Source organism: Procambarus clarkii, chromosome 89 (assembly GCF_040958095.1).
Source record: "Procambarus clarkii isolate CNS0578487 chromosome 89, FALCON_Pclarkii_2.0, whole genome shotgun sequence".
NCBI lineage: Eukaryota > Metazoa > Arthropoda > Malacostraca > Decapoda > Cambaridae > Procambarus > Procambarus clarkii.
The window spans coordinates 10,506,757-10,526,713 of record NC_091238.1 but is presented as its reverse complement, the minus strand read 5'-3'; the positions used below and the strand labels follow the sequence as shown (position 1 = coordinate 10,526,713).

Below are 19,957 nucleotides of genomic sequence, written 5' to 3'. Positions count from 1 at the left end.
TATATATATATATATATATATATATAATGTATATATATAGATATATATATATATATATATATATATATATAATGTATATATATATATATATATATATATATATATATATATATATATATATATATATATATATATGTCGTACCTAATAGCCAGAACGCACTTCTCTGCCTACTATGCAAGGCCCGATTTGCCTAATAAGCCAAGTTTTCATGAATTAATTGTTTTTCGACTACCTAACCTACCTAACCAAACCTAACCTAACTTTTTCGGCTACCTAACCTAACCTAACCTAAAAAGATAGGTTAGGTTAGGTTAGGTAGGGTTGGTTAGGTTTGGTCATATATCTACGTTAATTTTAACTCCAATAAAAAAATATTGACCTCATACATAATGAAATGGGTAGCTTTATCATCTCATAAGAAAAAAAATTGAGAAAATATAATAATTCAGGAAAACTTGGCTTATTAGGCAAATCGGGCCTTGCATAGTAGGCCAAGAAGTGCGTTCTGGCTACTAGGTACGACACATATATATATTATATGTTCTTTTCCTGATTATATCCTCTAGTGGATACCACCTACAACCTCACCACTAGAGGATACAATCAGGAGCTACACAGAAAAATTTATCCTCTTATCTCTCTCTCTCTCTTTCTCCACCCCCTCTCGCTTTTTCTCCACCCCCCTCTCGCTCTTTCTTCACCCTCTCTCTCTCTTCACCCTCTCTCTCTCTTCACCCTCTCTCTCTCTTCACCCTCTCTCTTTCTCTCTCTCTCTCTCTCTCTCTCTCTCTCTCTCTCTCTCTCTCTCTCTCTCTCTCTCTCTCTCTCTCTCTCTCTCTCTCTCTCTTTCTCTCTCTCTCTTTCTCTCTCTCTCTCTCTCTCTCTTTCTCCACCCCCTCTCTCTCTCTCTCTCTTCCTTCTTTTTTCTTTTCTTCTTTCCCCTCTCTCATATGTCATTTATTGAAATATAGGGATTTGTGCATAGGTTAAGTCTTTTAATCTATATGGCCTAAACTATTAAACTCTGTCATATTAAATGTCAAAAAATGGTGTGGTCTTGGAGGAGCACTATACATTCTTACACTAGATTTCATAAGTTTAACTATCAGTTCAATAATGGTTGTCCATTTCAAAAAGAATTTATAGTTTCTGGAGAGACAGAAGGGTGACTAGCTGAAGTTGTCTCAATGAGATGACTCCCCTCCCCCTTACTGAGTCACATCAGGCATGGAAGTCATGTATGGCTGTTATGGCCAGCTTGAGCAATTAACTGGGTTCTGAGTAATGTGCCTTAGAGCCCCTTCTTCAATGATCCCACCCCAAGTCAATGGTAAGTTCTCAAGAATTGGCAGTAGCAAGTAATTGTGCAAGGAATAAATGGGGGGTAAACAAAATGCAATTACACCTTCACCAATATATTATCTATTGAAGTATAGCTACAGTCATGTACACAGTGTCGCTTTCACCCAGGACACTCAATATATTTGCAGTGTTCTTCAAATTCCAGTGAGTCCACTATCTTCAAGTACACGTCATCACGTTCGATGGTAATCACCGGTGAATTCACCTTCCTCAACGTGGGTCAGTCCACACACCGCATCATCCCGATGTCCCATTAATCCACATCTGCTCTCCAGAAACACACTGGCAGAGGGCTTCAGCAACATGCTGACAGGGGTCACAAATAATCCCTTACACGATTCTCCCAAGAAACACCCTGGCAGACGTCTCTAGCAACACACTAGCGGCACTTCTCAGCAGACGGCCACTACTATCATCTTGTAACTCCTCTTAGCAAAATCCAGGGTCCGTCGGTCCATACAAAACCCTAAGTACTACAGCCAACGCACTGCTTACTACCAACTGCAGCCACTTGTCTTCACAGGAAACAAGTCGGGAATTCTGGACTGCTCAAGGTGAACTGATTTCCACAGCACAATAGACTTTCCACGTCACCTCTGTGGACATAAAAGTCATTAGCCAGCAGAAAATATACAAGGAGAACATAGGATGACAACCTTTCACTGGGGAACTGTGAAAGGTAATTGGATGCACAATCTAGATGGTGTTGATATTGTTACTTCACTCACCAGAGGTCATCATCATTGACCTCACCTCCTAACTGAGGTTCAAAACAGGAGTCTTTCACGGACGCCACACCTCAACCAACAGATGGCATTGTCTTTGTCTCACTTAATGCCTTGGAGGTGGAGTGCAGGTCCATAGATGGCATTGAAATAACCACTCCTCACTTCAGCAACGGTGTTGATATTGTAACAGTGGCCTACTGGGCACCAGAGCTAGAACCTGGCATCCCCTCACAGAAGCACAGAGAGCAGGGGATTGTTATGATCACTCTCACCAAGAATGCATTCTGAAAGTAAACAAAGCAATCATACAACTGCAAGGGTTCACAGAATTAAAATAGCCAAACAACTCTGCAAATGATTCATTCAGAAACTAGCTCGAACTCCGCCTAGTTACGATTGGTCACCAACAAGTGGCAGCCCCACCGAGAGTTCTCGGCCTCCATGCCATCTTTTCCTCAATCCTGTTGCTGATATATGTGCATAGAGACCTCCCCAAACTACTGGCTGTAGCTGTCTTTTGGAGACTGTCCTCTGAGGGACATTTACTTTCGTGTCATTTCTGACTTTACCAAGTACTTCACAAGCATGTGTTTCAAGCCTCACTTGTTGTGTGGACTTTGTCTATTGTTCGCTGCATATAACACATATAGCTGCATGTGTTTACAGCAGCCCTTCTCTAAGCACTCGTTTAATAGTGACCCCTGCTCTAACAGAGGACAGGGTCTTTTTTGGCGAGTTCAGGAGTTAGCCTCTGAGAGGCCAAGTTACTGTGCAGATAGCCTCGCCCTGGGTAGGGCAAGAATCTCTGATTCCTGTGTGGTTCCTCTGACTCCTCTGATTTCCTGTGGTTGGGGACATTCAAGTTTTGTTTTGCTCTGTTCTGTTGTAATTACCCAAGTGATGAGGATGAGAGCCATGTTCGTGGTCTACTGTCTTCCCAGTTCTCGTCATATGAGGTTTTGAAACCTCTAACAATTTTGGTCTCCACCACCCTCTTGCTTTACTTGTTCCAGCCTTCTACCACTCTGTATGCAAATAAGAACTTCTTAATATTTTTTCCATACCTTTGTTTCCTTAGCTCCTTAGCTTGAATCAATGATCTCTTGTTCTTGAAACTGCAAGTTTCAAGAATTCCTCTTTATGAAATTTTTTGATTCCCATTATTATTTTGTATGTACAGTAATATTCATATTGCCTCTTTCTTCCATTTTTCTACCTTTGGCATATTTAATGCCTCTATCCTCTTTTTGTTGCTTTTGTTTTTAACTTCAGGAAGCCATTTCATTGCATGCCTTTGCACTTTTTCCAGTTTATTGATGTATCCCCTACAATGCAAGTAGGAGAAATACATAATACAGTAATTTACATTTGAAAAATACTAGAAGGAATGGTTCTAATTCTGGACACAGAAATAACCAGACTGTCCTCCTAAGGTTTTCCAACGTCAAGAAAATAGTTAAATTAAAGTGTCTTCTAACCTATCAGAGGACCCAAGACAGAAAACGGGACAGTATGTCATTTTTGCGAGCCATTTCCATTTTCTAGTTTGACAATTTGTGGCCTTAAATAATGCATACAATTGAAATGCGATGTTCTTTGTAAGAGTACAGGTTGTAACACCACAAGACCAGAAGACATGGCTGGATGTGCAAAATATCCCATTGAAAAGCAGAGGTACAATAGGAGAAAGAACTCGATCAATATCAAAGACCCCTAGTCTTTTCCATGATCTCCCTCAACACACATACGGTGCATAACTGGCCAACCTCTCACAGAGGTTGAAAAGAGAACTTGATAAGCACCTTCAAAGGACACCTGATCAACCAGGCTGTGAGTCTTATGTAAGGCTGCAAGCAGCTGCATCAAGCAGCCTGGTTGACCAGACCTCCAAGCATGAGGCCTGGTCAGAGAGTGGGCTGCAGGAACATTAGTTCTTGGAATCATTAATAGGTATTCAACAGGTAATGCTTCTTTAGATATTGGTACCACACAACTGCTGCAAATTTCAATTGTGCTCTCACAAAACTCATGAGCCGTTTCTTTAATATTTCACTATCCATGTATGTAAAAGTAATTATGAAGTTGGAAAGCACAGAATATGCTCCTCACACAATGTTCTTTATGTAGTTCCTGGACAGTGTACTGTCCAGGATCACCCCTACATCTTTCTTTATCAGAACTGTTTAACCCATGTACTGCACATAGTTCCTTAAGGCACTCAGCGGGTGGTGTACCAGATGCCTTTTGGCGCTTGTTAATATAGCATAAGATTCAAAACTCGCACACATTAGCCTGGGTAGCAAATAGAGGCCTGAGGCTTCCGGTGAGTGTCCGCTATCTTCAAAAAATTCCCAGTATAATACATGGGCCCACCGCAGGCTCAGTTTACAATAATCTACCATGGCTGATGCATGTACCACCAGCTCCTGGTCACCGATGGGTCATATGGTTGAAAAACCAATCTCTGAAGATGAAGTATTTAACATTTTGAGAGGACTAAAAATGATGTTGACGACCCAAAAATCAATAAAGAACTAACATAGCAATTAGATATCAGTAGTACAGACATTGATAATGATGATACAGTGAGTGTGTACAGTATGTGGGCTTTGCCAGCCCCACCTCTGTGTCCCAGGTCAACACCACTGCCACACTGTTCATTATTATCACCACCTGTGCCATCTTCTATTCCTGAATGCCGTGATGATATAAGAGATGACTTTTTTGTTCTGGATTCACTGACATTGTGTCTGATACTAATATCATAGATGAACCTAGTGTTAGCAGCTTTTGTGGTGGTGTTATTAAGAGGAGGTTTGCATGTCAGAGGCTCACCCTGCCAGACACTGGTTTGCATCCAACCATGAGGATGATGAGGACAGTGTGGCCTACACTTCAACTATTTGTGGTCAGCCTGTACAATGTAGAAGAGCATCATCTCCTGGCCAATGGAGTTTTATACAAAAACGGAGCCGTTGTGATGGCGCCCATGCAGCTAGTAGTGATGGTGTTGGTGCCAGTACTAGCAGCATGAGAGTATTCGTGTGGGATGATTGTGAAAGCTCTTTACCAGAAATATGAACATTTGATGATACAGATGTTGCACACGTTTTCCCATATACTAGTGACAATATGGGTGAAAGTGAATATTTTATGGCTTATTTTGATGAGCCATACATGAAACATCTAGTTGACGAAACTGCTACACAATGCAACTCATTACAGATGGCTTATTACCTGGTTCACATGTGACATGTTGGTAAGAGACAACTGTTGTTGAGATATATGTTTTTATTGTGCTGTGTATAATGATCAAACATGCTTTGAAACGTGTCATCCAGGATTATTGGAACAAAGACAGCATTGTTCTAACCCTAGTTTTTGGGAAGTACTTGTCACGTGACAGGTTCCTGCTACTTCTAAGTGTCTACACTTTAAAAACAATGATAATATGGTTTGAAATGATATACTGTGGAAAGGGAGGAAAGTGTTCAGTGAAGTGAGATGATAGTAGTACAGAGATTTCTTTGTACCAGGACAGAATTCAGTGATTGCATGAATCTCAAGTTCTTTTCTAGGTATATCTTGCTTTCAAGCAGAATATCCAATTGAAATAGCACAGATTTGGACCGAGTTACATCTAGTGATTTATATACTGTACAAGGACAATCACCACATTTAGAATTTATATTTTGAGTATCAGCACTTACACCATATCATTTGTGTTTAGAGCTCTGTGCAGAAGATGTGTCTTTGTGTACAGGCTGATCCAACTCTGTTCTCTGTATACTTTCTGTATGTTTTCTTGATGAGAATGATATAGTAGTAATAATTACCTGCTATAAAAATAAATACCTCTGGGGGGGGGGGGCAGGTTCTGGCTCTGGTCCCCAGTAGGCCATACATGACTTCCATGGCTGATATGACTCAGTGGGGAAGGAAGCTATCTCAGCAAGATAGATTCAGGGAACCATGGAAGCCAAACAGGAAGAGGCTTTTCATTACATTCAACACTAGTTCTTTTTTATATTATTATTGTAAATATCCTGAATCAATTTTAGTACATTTGATGTAGATTGGTACAACATAAGTGATACTTTGGGAAATAAATGTTTAGTTAAATTGTAATAAGTGTCACATTTATATGCTTTTGCCAATAGAAAATTATAGGCTATATTTTGGGAGTTTCAGTAAGGCATATTGTTGCTTTTACAAAACTTATTAAGTGTTTAAAATTCTTAACTGAACACCAAAGAGTCACTTTAAAAAATATGGTAGGTTCAATGTACCTTCATCTTTACATTCTTAAAATACAAGTTTTATCTTAGTTTATTATGGTATTAATATGAGTATCATCAGTATTAATATGGCTTTTACACATACTAGCCTCTGATAAATGTTAGATTCACCAGTGACACAGATTTACAGTGTACTGTCCAAGTGCATCCTTCAGGCTCGCTATAGAAGCAATCAGTTCATTTGTTATCGTCACTTACATTTTGCTAACGATTTAAAATAAGTAGGATAATGTACCAAAAAATTATTTAAGAAAAGTAAGATATAGATTACTTACAAAATACATACGTGATATGGCTCTTTTTTTAATAAATTCAATAGCTTACTGTTTGCTTAAAGTTATTTCAATTAATATTCATTAATTAAATTAAAGTATGTATATATATTTTTAATATTTTCCTTTTTATATAAATTTCACAACTGAAATACCTGCAATAACATTTTATATTTCCCTACAACAGAAAATTTATACTGACTTTGAGCTACAAGGAATAATGGAAGAGAAATTAAATACAAAAACCTATCAAACGATAAGTCAGCGAATGACGACTGAAGAAGCTGCTTGCGCACTCATTGAGGGAAGCAGACGAGCTGACGATGAGTGAGTTGCTTTTTTGGATATTTCAAGTGCATGTAAATTTCTACAAGTCATCTGCTGTACCCTTACCTTTACTCTCAAAGAGTAAACTACATAAACTATGGAGACAAATTATTACTAAATTTGTATACAAATTAATCAGTATTATTTAGAATATACAAAAACTAATTTTTCTGAGCAGAGCCTCTCTGTTACTCCCTGAGCCAGAGTTCATCCAGGACACTGACAGACATGCCAGGCTCTGCTGCCTCCTCCCCCCATACAAGTCCACCCAAGATATTAACAGACATGCCAGGCTCTGCTGCCTCCTCCCCCCATACAAGTCCACCCAAGATATTAACAGACATGCCAGGCTCTGCTGCCTCCTGCCCCCATACAAGTCCACCCAAGATATTAACAGACATGCCAGGCTCTGCTGCCTCCTCCCCCCATACAAGTCCACCCAAGATATTAACAGACATGCCAGGCTCTGCTGCCTCCTCCCCCCATACAAGTCCACCCAAGATATTAACAGACATGCCAAGCTCTGCTACATCCTCCCCTACACTATGATTAGTATCTTTTTAAGTGGTCTAGTTCCACAATTTTGGGAATGGAGACAGTGAAGAAATGTTAATCCATCACCTATTAAAGCTGTTTGTTATGAGACAAAAGAGCTGATCAAGAAAACTTGACTTCCCTTGCAAGTAATCATTGGATCTGTGAAGAAACCCAGTTAATACCCTACTAACTACTAATAATTGCTACTAGCCTCTACCCCCAACTACCACCAGATGGGACCACTGTATTGTACAGAACAACAGAGTTTGGCAAGACAATCATCACTTTAGTACCTATGGCACCCTTGCTTGGCTGATGTGTGAAACATTCTTGCCTTTCAGAAGCTGTTATACTGCCAATTTTAGGGTGGGATGTGACTCCTTTCCTGCCTGCTCTCCACTTCTGTGACTTTTGGAACATTGCTTAAAATCTTTGCTTCTTTTCTGCATGATGCATTATTGGATTTCTTTGTAGCATATTTTCAAGGAGTTCACATTTACACTCCCTGTTGCATTTTTTGCCCGTTTTCTACCCTCCTTTTTCCTAAGGTGGAGGTTCAGCAGGTAATAGAGAGTGCAAATGTCATTCCAGCTGCTTGCCCAGGTTTTTAGAGTGAAGCTAGTCTTGTCCTCTAATCATGCTCAGCCTGTGAATTTTTGGTCTCCTGGATGTAGTAGGTGTTGATGCATCACTTGATTGCACCTGTGAGGCTCCATTTCTTTCTGTGATCACACTCAAAGGTCTCATCAGTTCATTTATGGTGGGCTTCAGTGACAGCACATGGGAAGTGAGCATCCAGAGGCTTTCTGGATGGCCTGCATTGGGGATGTTTAGTCTTAACTGGTCATTACTGAAGGGTATTCTTGGACATGGTTTCCTTGCCATCCTTGGGTGTGTCTGGGTTCTGGAGAGCCATCTACAAGAGCATGATTTATCTGAATTTACATGAGGGTCACTACCTCTAGTAGTGGATTCTCTACCTCTACCTCTATTCAGCTGAATAGGAAGCCAGCAGTTATTTTTATTTTGTTTTATTTTATTTTAGTTAATCAAAGGTTTTCACATTATTCCTGAGGATTTTCTGGAAGGGGCTGAATATTGACTCTCTAATTACCTAAGTGTAGTTACAGGATGAGAGCTACGCTCATGGTGTCCCGCCTTTCCAGCACGCTTTGTCATATAACGCTTTGAAATTACTGACAGTTTTGGCCTCCACCGCCTTCTCACCTAAGTTGTTCCGTCTACCACTCTGTTTGTGAAAGTGAATTTTCTTATATTTCTTCGGCATCTTTGTTTAGTTAGCTTAAATCTATGACCACTTGTTCTTGAAGTTCCAGGTCTCAGGAAATCTTCCCTATCAATTTTATAAATTCCTGTTACTATTTCGTACGTAGTGATCACATCACCTCTTTTTCTTTTATCTTCTAGTTTTGGCATATTTGATGCCTATAACCTCTCCTCGTAGCTCTTGCCCTTCAGTTCTGGGAGCTACTTAGTAGCATGTCTTTGCACCTTTTCCCGCTTGTTGATGTGCTTCTTAAGATATGGGCCCCACACAACTGCAGCATATTCCAGCTTTGGCCTAACAAAAGTCACGAACAATTTCTTTAGTATTTCGCCATCCATGTATTTAAAAGCAATTCTGAAGTAAGAAAACCTAGCATAGGCTCCTCGCACAATGTTCTTTATATGGACTTCAGGTGATAGTTTTCTATCTAGAACCACCCCTAGATCTCTTTCTTTCTTTATCAGAATTCTTTAAAGATTTCTCACATAATTTATAGGTTGTGTGGGGTCTGTGTTCTCCTATTCCACATTCCATAACATGGCATTTATTCACATTAAATTCCATTTGCCAAGTGGTGCTCCATATACTTATTTTGGCCAGGTCTTCTTGAAGGGCATGACAATCATTTAAGTTTCTTATCCTTCCTATTATCTTAGCATCATCAGCAAACATGTTCATACAATTCTATATTTCATCTGGCAGATTATTTATGTTGACAATGAACATCACCGGTGCAAGAACTGAACTCTGTGGTACTCCACTTGTGACATTTCTCCAGTCCGATACATTGCCGCTGATTACTGCCCTTATTTTTCTATCCGTTATGATAGAAAAATTATATATGATATTATATTTTCAATCAGTGTGCAAGCCAGGTGTACTGTACAGCCTCAGTACTTGAAGTACTGGGGTTGCATGCACCTAGGGTCACCTTTTCTAGGTGCCCTGTAAGTACTATCCTTGCAGTTTGGGGTTACCTTCTACAAACTGTTCGGGGGCTACCTCTGCAGGGTTCTTTTGTTGTTTGGTGATTGCCCGCCCATGGGGTCAGCTGGGTTTTTTTCCTACCACTGTTGGCCTTAGGTAGGAAGTAGTATCGTCGCTGGTTGGGGCGCAAAGTACTGTGCAGCTGTCTTATAATATGCATAGTAGCCAGTTCTGTTCCTCCTGGAGACATTGTGCTTTTGCAGGGTATTTCTTTTCTTTTGTTTTGTTTTGCCTGGTGGGGGTCTGCCTGGTGTGGCTGTAGGACCACTTGTATTATCTGGGTGGCCCTCAGCTAGGTCCACCTGAATGCAAATGTTACAGGGGTTCAGCTTTTGTTTTGTTTGTTTGTTTGGTAGTTCTGGGATAACCGGTTAGCAGTGCCTTGCTGGGGCTTCCCTTAGCAGCCAGCCTAAGGGACCTGGAAAACCCCATTGAGGCTCATTGATCCAATAGATGCACCCTCTGAGTCCCATCTCGCTTTGTGAGAGTTCAAAGGTTGCTCTGTCCCTTTGTCTCAGGGTGACACTCACCGTTTTTGCCTCCGCCATGCTGCCTGTTGGGTTTATGACACCTTTGACCCGGAGTCCTGCAAGTGGTGTTCCTTACTTATACTACAGTTCACCCAATCCACTGCTATTGATATTCGGGTGCAGGCAACTTCAGTATTGCATGCGAGGTTTAGATTGCTGCAATGTGCTAGGTTGCATGCCTTTCTGGATGCCCCAAGGCTGCCCCACGATAGTTATAGGGACTTTGAGGGGCGTTAGTCGCCTCGACTTTGGTTTCGTCCGCGCCCCCTTGTCCTTTTCCCTGCTGTAGTTCATCCTGCTGCCCCCTCACCCCCTTTTGCTCCTGGCTCCCAAACTTTTTCGGAGTCGGGGCAGGGATTTGTTGGTGGCGAGACTCAGGCGGCTTTAGGGATTGCCCCTTCTGGTTCAGCGGCAGAGGCATTCAAGCCTGTTCCTCCTGCCGGAGCTTTCAGGTCATGCTAGCGGACCCCATTCTTTCCTGATTTTCCGGTGGACTCTGCCTTTTCTCCAGATGCAGAGGGGTTGGAGGACGGCTCTGCCCCAGGTCCTGACATGGAGGATCCCGGGCCTGGGAAGGAGTTTACTTTGGGGGGCTTGGGCCCCATTTGACCCCTCTTTGGTGTTGGTACCCTTGGCATGGGGCTTGTTATTACAGGGGGAGGGGGGGTTTTGTATCCCCCTACCCCCCCCCCCCATCCCTGTACAAATTTTATATGAGTTCTGTATGAGTTTGATATGAGTTCCCAGAACCAAACCCTGGGAGGGTTCGGTTCCAGGTTCTCATAGGTTCCTTGGTTCTCTCTTTCTGGAGGTTTTCGACTTCCCACATCCTGCTTAGAGAGGTGCGGGAGGTTATTATGGCTTACCTCCTGTGAGACCCGGATTACTCCTCGATAATGAATCCTTCTTCTTTTGAGTTTGGCTGCACCTATTGGCATTTGGCTTTGGTCTTGCACTTCTTTTCCCTACTGGAGCTGTCTTCGGACTGGCTCGAGGAGGATGTGGAGGAGCTGGGTTCCGGGCCAGCATCCTGTGTGCTTGCCTCGGTGGCTCAGGCGTTGGCTGCCTTGTTGAAGTTGTTTGTGCCGATTCTGAAGGAAGCAGTGTCTGTTCTTTGCTTCTTGCCTCGCATGCTAACAGACAGTGCTCATCCACTCTTTGGAATCTGCTTGGGCCCTGGCTCTTATATTTTCATCCCCTTTTTGTCCATTGCTGTTTGCAGAGTCTGCGATGGTGCATTTTCTGCAGGCAGCTTCATCTAGTTGCCGCCCTATGTAGTACTTGTTGGTTCTCGAGGGGAGCCGTGGGGGTCCTGCCCAGAAGGGTCATGCCAGGGCTCGAGGTTCCTTCGATCATCGTAAGCCAGTAGTGTTAGATTCGGGGCTGGCCCCGAATCTAACACTACTAACGAATCTCCTGTGGAAATGTTGGCGTCTGGTTGCCTCAGTACTCGCTCCGAGTGTCTGTCGGGATCTCATAAGGGTCATTAGCCCTTTCGTAATTCACCCCGTTGACGAGGTGATGGGGGGGGAGATTTGCACTGTTTGCTCTCACCTGATCCCACAATTCGTGGAACCCATTCTGGAGTGGGTACGCTTGGGCGTGGACGAAATGACGGCATCCCACAGGAGGGTTTCCTTCCTTTTTCCAGTTCCGAAACAGGACTGTGTAGATCTGAAGTTCATTGTGGACTTACACCATCTCAACCCCTGTGTTTTGCCCCTCCTTTTGGATGACAACTCTGTCCCAGGTTTGGCTGCTTTTGGAGCCAGGCACTTGGATGGTGTCCCTAGACCTCCGAGACACATATTGGTACATCTTGATTCATCCAGGGTCAAGGGATTGGCTCGGTTTTGTCGTGGGGCTGCAGGCTTGCCACTTTTGTTGCCTGCTTGCTTGGTGTTTTTGATGCTTATTTGGTGTTCGAACCCAAAGGCCTTCTTGCAGCTCTGCCTGTTTCAGCTGACCAGTCCAATCCAGTATGTGGCTGGTTCAATCTTCTCCTCTGCTCTTCGTGTCTGGGTTTTTTTACGCGGGTTTATTGCCACTTGTATGGTGATCAGGTGGCGTTGATAATGTCCCACCTAAGAGTTTTGTCTCGGCGGCAGTAATAAGTTTCCTTGGGGTTCTTAAGGCACATTTTATCTCTTCGTATGATGCCTTCGATTTCTGATCAGGTTGTTTTATCCTTTCTCTCTTGGTAGTTTCAGGACCGTCATCTTAGGCCGAATATTGTTGCCTCATATCGTGTGGCACTGGCGGAGCCGCTTCAGCTTGTGTTTGGGGTGGATGTCACTTCTGCTCCGTTCCGCAAGCTTTCTCGGGTGTTGTTTCACCTCCGGCCTGCTCATGTGCCGCCTGAGCCATCCTGGTCGTTGGACCGGGTGCTCTCTTTTCTCTCTTCTCCTTGGTTTATAGTGGCCCCTTTGGTTCAGGAATGTTTTTCTAAGGCTCTTTTTCTTGTTGGTATTGGCCTCTGGAGGTCAGGTCAGGGAGCTTTGTGCTCTTCTCCGGACAGGGGTTTCTACTCTTTCGGTCCTGGTGGTCGTTTTGTTCGTTTGCAGCTGTCTCCTCCTTTTCTGGTGAAGAATGACAAGCTGCTTTTTGGAGGGGTCCTTGGGGTGTTGATGCTTCGTTGGTTTAGCCAAGGGTGCATCATGTTTTGTGTCCGGTTGCGGCTCTTCGTCGTTACTTGCACACCATGGTCACATGGCAGAGGGCGATAGGGATCCATTTCCTGTTCCAGGGGGTGGATCTCCCAGGTTGTTCACAGGATTATTCAGACCAGCCAGGCTGCAGTCTATCCCCGTGCCCACGACGTTCGTGAGTTCGTGGCTTTGGCTGCTGTTTTTGGTAATATGTCCTGGGCTGACATTTGGGCACGGAGCTTTTGAAGGTCGAACAGGGTTCTGGCCGGACGGTACTTCATAAATTTTGCAGGCGATGAGTCACAATAATGTGGCTAAAGTATGTTGACCAGACCACACACTAGAAAGTGAAGGGACGACGACGTTTCGGTCCGTCCTGGACCATTCTCAAGTCTATTTCTGCAGCTGCCTGCAGAAACTTCGTCGTCCATTCACCTTTTAGTGTGTGGTCTGGTCCTCATAAATTTTCCTGACCCTTCTTGGGCGTGTGTAGCCTTGGGTCACACGTTGCAGCCAGTTGGCTCGACTTCGAGTTGAGGAGCAAGTGGCTGCCATCTCCAGGGTTAATCCCTCTTTTCCTTTATCTTTGGTTAAGGAGGAGCAGAAGGGGCTCACCACAGTAAACTAAGCATTGAATGTAATGAAATGCCATTTTCTGGATGAGATCCAGAGGCTCCCCGGCATCCCTCCCTCCCTCCAGTCGGCGTTTTTTCACGTGTTTAATATTCAGCCTCTGAACTGGGGTTGGGTAGGCAGTGTGGGAGGTCTGGGCCCCCCCCCCCCCCAACCCTTCCCTCTCCCAGGGAGGCGGGAGCTGTGCAGACAGTGGCACGGTGGCTGTGGTGACGTCATGTTTGTTTGCTCGTTTTCAGATTGGGGAGTTCCGCTTGCTCGTTCAGCTTTCCAGTTGTAATTTTTTAACTAGCTGTAGTTTGTTTTGGGATTCCTACCTTTCTGGGTGCCTGACCTGGTAGATGGCAGACAGACTGCTTCCAACTGCATGGGGGTGTCTATAGGCCATTGCTCCTTGTGCCTCTCTGAGGGGACCAGGTTCTAGCCCATGGTCCCCGGTAGGCTAGAACTCCAATGACTGACTGTTGCCACGGTCTAATATATATACATCAGCCCAGTATAGCTCCAGGGAGCCTCTGGGTCTCACCCAGAAAATGGCATTTCATTACATTCAGTGCTGTTTTTTTTGCATCATATGCATAAAACCCACACAATAATTTTTAAATCAACATTTTACAATAACCACACAACCCCGTACATCATCACATGACATTAACTGCTCTTTAAGGGTAAACTCATGGGAGTTACTAAGGGAATGCCCAGAAAGGGGCATTTCATTACATTCAATTCTTCATTTATATTATATCATTCCTCCATTCTATCTTCTTAACAGTCTTCCTTCTCAGAAATATGGCCCTGTCACATTTATGTAGCTAATAAATGAACATTTTCTGACTGTTTTTTTGGCATTTGACTTTATTTGTAAGCATTTCAACTGACTACAAATAAGTTGCTGCATATGTACAGGGGAAAACATAGAAATTGTTTAAAAAAAATCAAGTAGATGTATACATGTATATATTTCTAGTTATAGAGAACTGGGAAAACATGTGTTACTACCTAACTTACTTGGAACTAATTAAGATACAGTATATCTAGTTTATCAAAGAATCTTATCAAACTGTAGGCTTTAATGCTATATGACACAGTAGTACACAGGCACAATGAGAGGAGCAGCGGCACATTTAGTGCATTTTAATGGCTGTTGAAGCATATAAAATATTGTAATTTTATTACAGTATCCAATTTGAATATGAATACAGAGGCCTAGTGTAATTAATTATAACTTTATGTAAAGATGTGTTTGGTGATGATGAGGAGAGAAGTGCTTCACCCACACCACACTTCACTCATCATGCTGGTGTGTCATATGAGGGTCGTGCATTGTCATCAACTAATTCACTAATACACATGACAAAAGCATGCAAGATTCATTTATGAATGTATATAATATTTGTTTACAGTTACTGTGTGTAACTGTAAACCACTGATTTTACCATTGTTTTATTCATCATAGAGGTTGAGTAATACATAAGGACTAGCTGTTTATCTTTTCCTGTGACTGACAAAATCCTTTTTATAATACTGTATAAGTTACTTATCTGGATAATCTAAGTAATTTCACACTTAAGAATATTTAGGTCAGGAAAACAATTCAAATTTATATTGAAATGTAAACTTTTTTTTTATTTTTTTTCAGTATTGTATTAATTGCTGCTTTTAATATACTGTAGCATTTATAAATAATTTTAAGTCTTCACAATATACTCATCAGGATTAACTGCTAATGTGCTTCCCTTTCTTCCCCACCCCTTGCATGCTATGCACAGTAATCAATCGTATGTATCTATCCACACTTGTTCACAGCATAAGCATTATTGCATGTCATTTATATCATTATTAGCATATTAGATTCCTTTGGTTAGAGTTATACTCAACACTAAAGTATTATCATACATGTTTTGGTCCTCATTATATAGACATGTTCCACAAGCTATATAAATCTTAGAAGTGTTGAAAAATAGCCAGACCTACATTTGGCTTAAGCAACTTATGCCCACAACCAAAGTTATAAGAGAGATTAATTGAATACAATGAATAATAAATAATTAAGAGTTAATGTCACACAGCAATGAGGTATGCCAGTAGGTTGTTCCTTTGCTACAAAATACAGTGAGACCTCTATATTCATCAGATTCATCTGTGAAAAAGAAAAATCTTTATTAATTTTGGGGGCTGGGAACGGATTAATTGAATTTCAGTTATTTCTGATGGGAAAGTTGTTAAAATATTCATCAGTTTCCATATACAATGGGCCCTCAGGAATAGATTAACCAATGTACTGTGCAGAGCATCCTCAGGCACTCTCAGAGTTGTGCTGATTTTTTTTTTAATTAGGCTATATTTTCATGTTTTTTAATGTTTTCATCACTCTGTGTTTTGAAACGAAAATGTTTGAGTTTGGAAACATTTTGACATTAACTTTACCTGAACATTTATAAAAACAACAAAAAGATGTCCTTGACAATTGCACTATGAAGTTTTTGCCAAAACCAGGTGTGCAGTGTAGTGGTTAATGATCAAAATAGAGGTTTCACTATAATAAAATAGATTCTCAGACCCCAATGCTGAATCACATTATTCATAAAATTTGTATTTTTCCCATTACAGTAATGATAAGTTTCCCTTTTGCTGCCACTTTGTATTTAACCAAGTAATGTATTCTCTACTCTTAACACAACCATAATTCAAACCAAGAAAAATTAAATCCTTATATGTATTGTATTGTACACCAGATTTTTATGATTCTGCAATATGAATTTCTTACATTTCTTTTTAATGTTTACTTAAAATTTTTAAGGTGACTGAAATTAGAAGATAAAAAGAGTGACAAATTAAATTGTCATGGGTTATAAACCTATGGAACTGCCTATCTGTTGAAGCTGCAAATGCCAAAACTCTTAAGTTTTAAAATCCACCTAGAAAGGATCATCAAGGCAAATGGGGGAACCTTTGACAAGCCACTTTCTTTTGTCCTCATTGAGGCCACTAGTCTTAATGGCCCTCTGATAAATCAGGTAAATCAGGAAATATAAGTTACCATCTGTTGATGTGTGATATGAATTAATTATGAATTAAATAGTAAAAATACTTTTGAGTTTTAAGTGAAATGAAATGCTCATTTTTTGTGTGGTACTACTGTAACTTCCACATGCCTCGGCTCTGGGCCCTTTTAGTACACAGACTTCGTGCCAACTTCCAGTGACTTTAAACCCCAGAAGGACAAATATCTTTTTCAAATTCTCTCGTTACTCTCCAGAAAGGGGCAGCGAGCTTAATGGAGATCACCTCAATCCACCCTAAGGTAACTGCTTGCTATGACACACAGCAACCCTTCCAAACATACTCCCTTCAAACACTCATTGACAACGTGTAAATTAACAAATATCATTCTGAAATTTTCAAAGACCCATCATCCAACTACACTGACTATCATAAGATACCATCACTTATGTAAGAATGGGTCAGGGAGACTGAACCTCCAGGGAAAAACTCAGGTAAAGATAAGGCAAAAAGAGCAGGAACCAGGAGCTTCAAAGTTGCCATACAAAAAGGTGCATTTCATTTCACACAACGCTCTTCTGCTGAGTAACATGGATAAAAGGTATACCTGATTTACCTAAGGAATCAGCAGTTCACAGAGATGGAGCCCAGAGAATCAGGAAAGGAAAATATATAGCAGAAAGAAGACCAAGGTGATGAGGACATGAAAGATAAGAGAGATACACTGATCTGCAGAACCTCCAGAAACCCTGGGCCCTAGGATTGCCATAGAACAAGTGGTAGTTATAAATCATGCATTGAATGTAATGAAATGCCCTTTACTGCTGGGGACCTCAGTACCTTCTCGAAGCTAAGCTTTGATTTGTCCATTCTTGGGGAACCTGGGGTTCAAAGATCTATCTTAAAACTGAGAGCATAAGCACCTCGAAACAAGCAATGTCAAAAGCAAGTATCCAATGGCAACTAGGCAAGAAATGTTACCGCGAAGTAAACACATGGAACCTGTTACAAATAGTACCACATAAAGAACATTGTGCGAGGAACACATGCTATGTTTTCCAACTTTAGAATCGCTTTTTAAATACATGGATGGTAAAATATTAAAGAAACTATTCATGACTTTTGTAAGACCAAAATTTAAATATGCAGCAGTTATATGGTGCCCATATCTCAAGAAATACATCAATAAACTGGAAAAGGTTCAAAGACATGCTGCAAAATTGCTTCTGAAACTGAAAAACTAACCATGAAGAGAGGCTAGAGATGTTTAATAAGCCAAAGCAAAAATGTATAAGAAAAAGAGGCAATATAATCAATACATACAAAATAGTAACAGGAATTGACAAAATTGATAAAGAGGAAATCTTGAAACCAGCACTTTCAAGAACATGAGGTCATGGATTCAAGCTAAGGAAACAAAGGTGCCAAAAAAATATAATATTAGAAGGGTTTTCTTTTGCAGAGTGATAGACGGTTGGAACAGTGAGGAGGCAGTGGATGACAAAACCATCAGTCATTTCAAAGTATATCTATCATATGTACTCTATAGAGTACTCTATCATATGATAGAGTACTGGGAAGATGGGACACCACAAGCATAGCTCTCATCCTGTAATTACACTTAAGTGTTTACATACCTGCCACTTAGTGCCACCCTCAATTACGAGCCACTCCAGGCAGCCCCTCCATTCCATAAGGAAGATGGGGACAGGGAGATAGTAAGGTCCCATCCAGAAATGGGCATTTCATTATATTCAATGTTAATTTCTAGGAGGTAGGCCCATGGTAGTTAACTGAAGCTATCATACAATGGTACCTCAACAGAGAAGGCCAGTATTTATAAAAATAGAACTAAGAAGCAGCCTGGTACTTATGCTCCAAAACTATATGCTCCAAATAGAACTTACAAGCCTGGACTAACTTGTAAGAGAAGATGACAAAGAGGACCCGAGACAGAGAAGGCCCGAGACACCGACACAGCTGGTGCACCAAGCACCAGCTTCGTGCCAAACACTGAAGCACATCACCAACATAGTGAGGCCATTGGATTCCCAAGGCAAAGCCAAAGTGCCACCCCCAGGTTTACCACCCAGGAGAAGGCCTGAGCCTAAACTGGAGCTCAGCAGCCAGAAACTGCAGAACAAAGGAGCAAGAATGGAAAAGCAACTGGCTGAAAATACCAAGATGGGTGCCAGGAAACCAACAGGCAGGAGTGAACCTGGTGCTGGAAAATAAAAACCAACCTAGAGACCATAGATCCAGAAACCAGAGGAAATCCCAGAAAAGAACAAGAAAGACCCAAGCACATTTCCAAGCACTGCCAGGCACACCACCCGGAACTGCTGAGCACACCATAATGGAGATATCCTGCAAATCTTAGTGAATAAGCACATCAATATACTCAATTCAAAACTCACTGTAAAATGTTGCTACAGTATTTCCAAATTATTTGTAGGAGAAGAAATAAACTTTCAATGTACTGAAGGGTAAAATATTAGAAACAGAAGAAATTATTTTATAACTGAAGAGCATGAAGTGTTTGCATTTCAAGTAGAAAACTGTTTGTAATGACTGTGCATATTTTTACTTACAGGTTATATATATTCAACAGAACATTCTTTTCAGTAGCCATTATACAATTGTAGATATGTAGCTATGCATGGTGTGATACATATTATATATAATATAATTGCCGAATCTTTGCACTTATAATACTACTTAAATTTCAGATTAAGGATATTTTTAGTTCACTGCACAAGAATTTGATAAACTGCATACTGTACTGTATTGTTCATATGTTACATTTATATAGAACCTGTATTGTATTACCCAAAATGTGTTGATTAATGCTCTCAAACTCTAGAGTTATGTACAAGGTGGACTGTACAGTTTAATTTGCTCCTGGAAACTCTGTCGCCATCATTTCTTTGGCTTTGTATTTTTTATAATATTTTGTAGATTGAAATTCTATAGCAAATTTCCACATTTTTGGTTATAAGCTTACAAAAATAGCAGAGCATAAAGTGGATTTACATTAGCTAATGCAATATGTGAGTCAGGGTATTTGTATACGACAACAGCACCAGTCAAATAGATTTGTATTGATAATAACGATTCTCTCAAGTTAGGTTTTTATAGTTGATGCTAGACGTAATAACTATGTTTCATCACAGGCATCACTGCCCTCTAATATATAAATGCAAGTTCAAAAATGCAAATTGAAAAAAGTTCAAATGCAAGTCTTCATCCAAGCTCAAAATTATAATGCATAATTTTTCGAAGTCTTAATTGGAATATAGTTGTCTAAAATACTACTACTGTATATTCATATAAAAATTCATAA

The 19,957-nt window shown here is 41.0% G+C and overlaps 1 protein-coding gene across 21 annotated transcripts in view; it reads left to right on the top strand.

The window, feature by feature from the left end:
• Window positions 1-19,957, top strand: part of Cadps (calcium-dependent secretion activator 1) — a 537,366-nt gene that overhangs the window by 502,439 nt on the left and 14,970 nt on the right. For all 21 annotated transcript variants that reach the window (XM_069317990.1, XM_069317986.1, XM_069317987.1 and 18 more), the window contains one exon: window positions 6,849-6,988. In XM_069317990.1, the coding sequence (XP_069174091.1) occupies window positions 6,849-6,988 (140 nt within the window). The remainder of the gene's footprint in view (window positions 1-6,848; window positions 6,989-19,957) is intronic.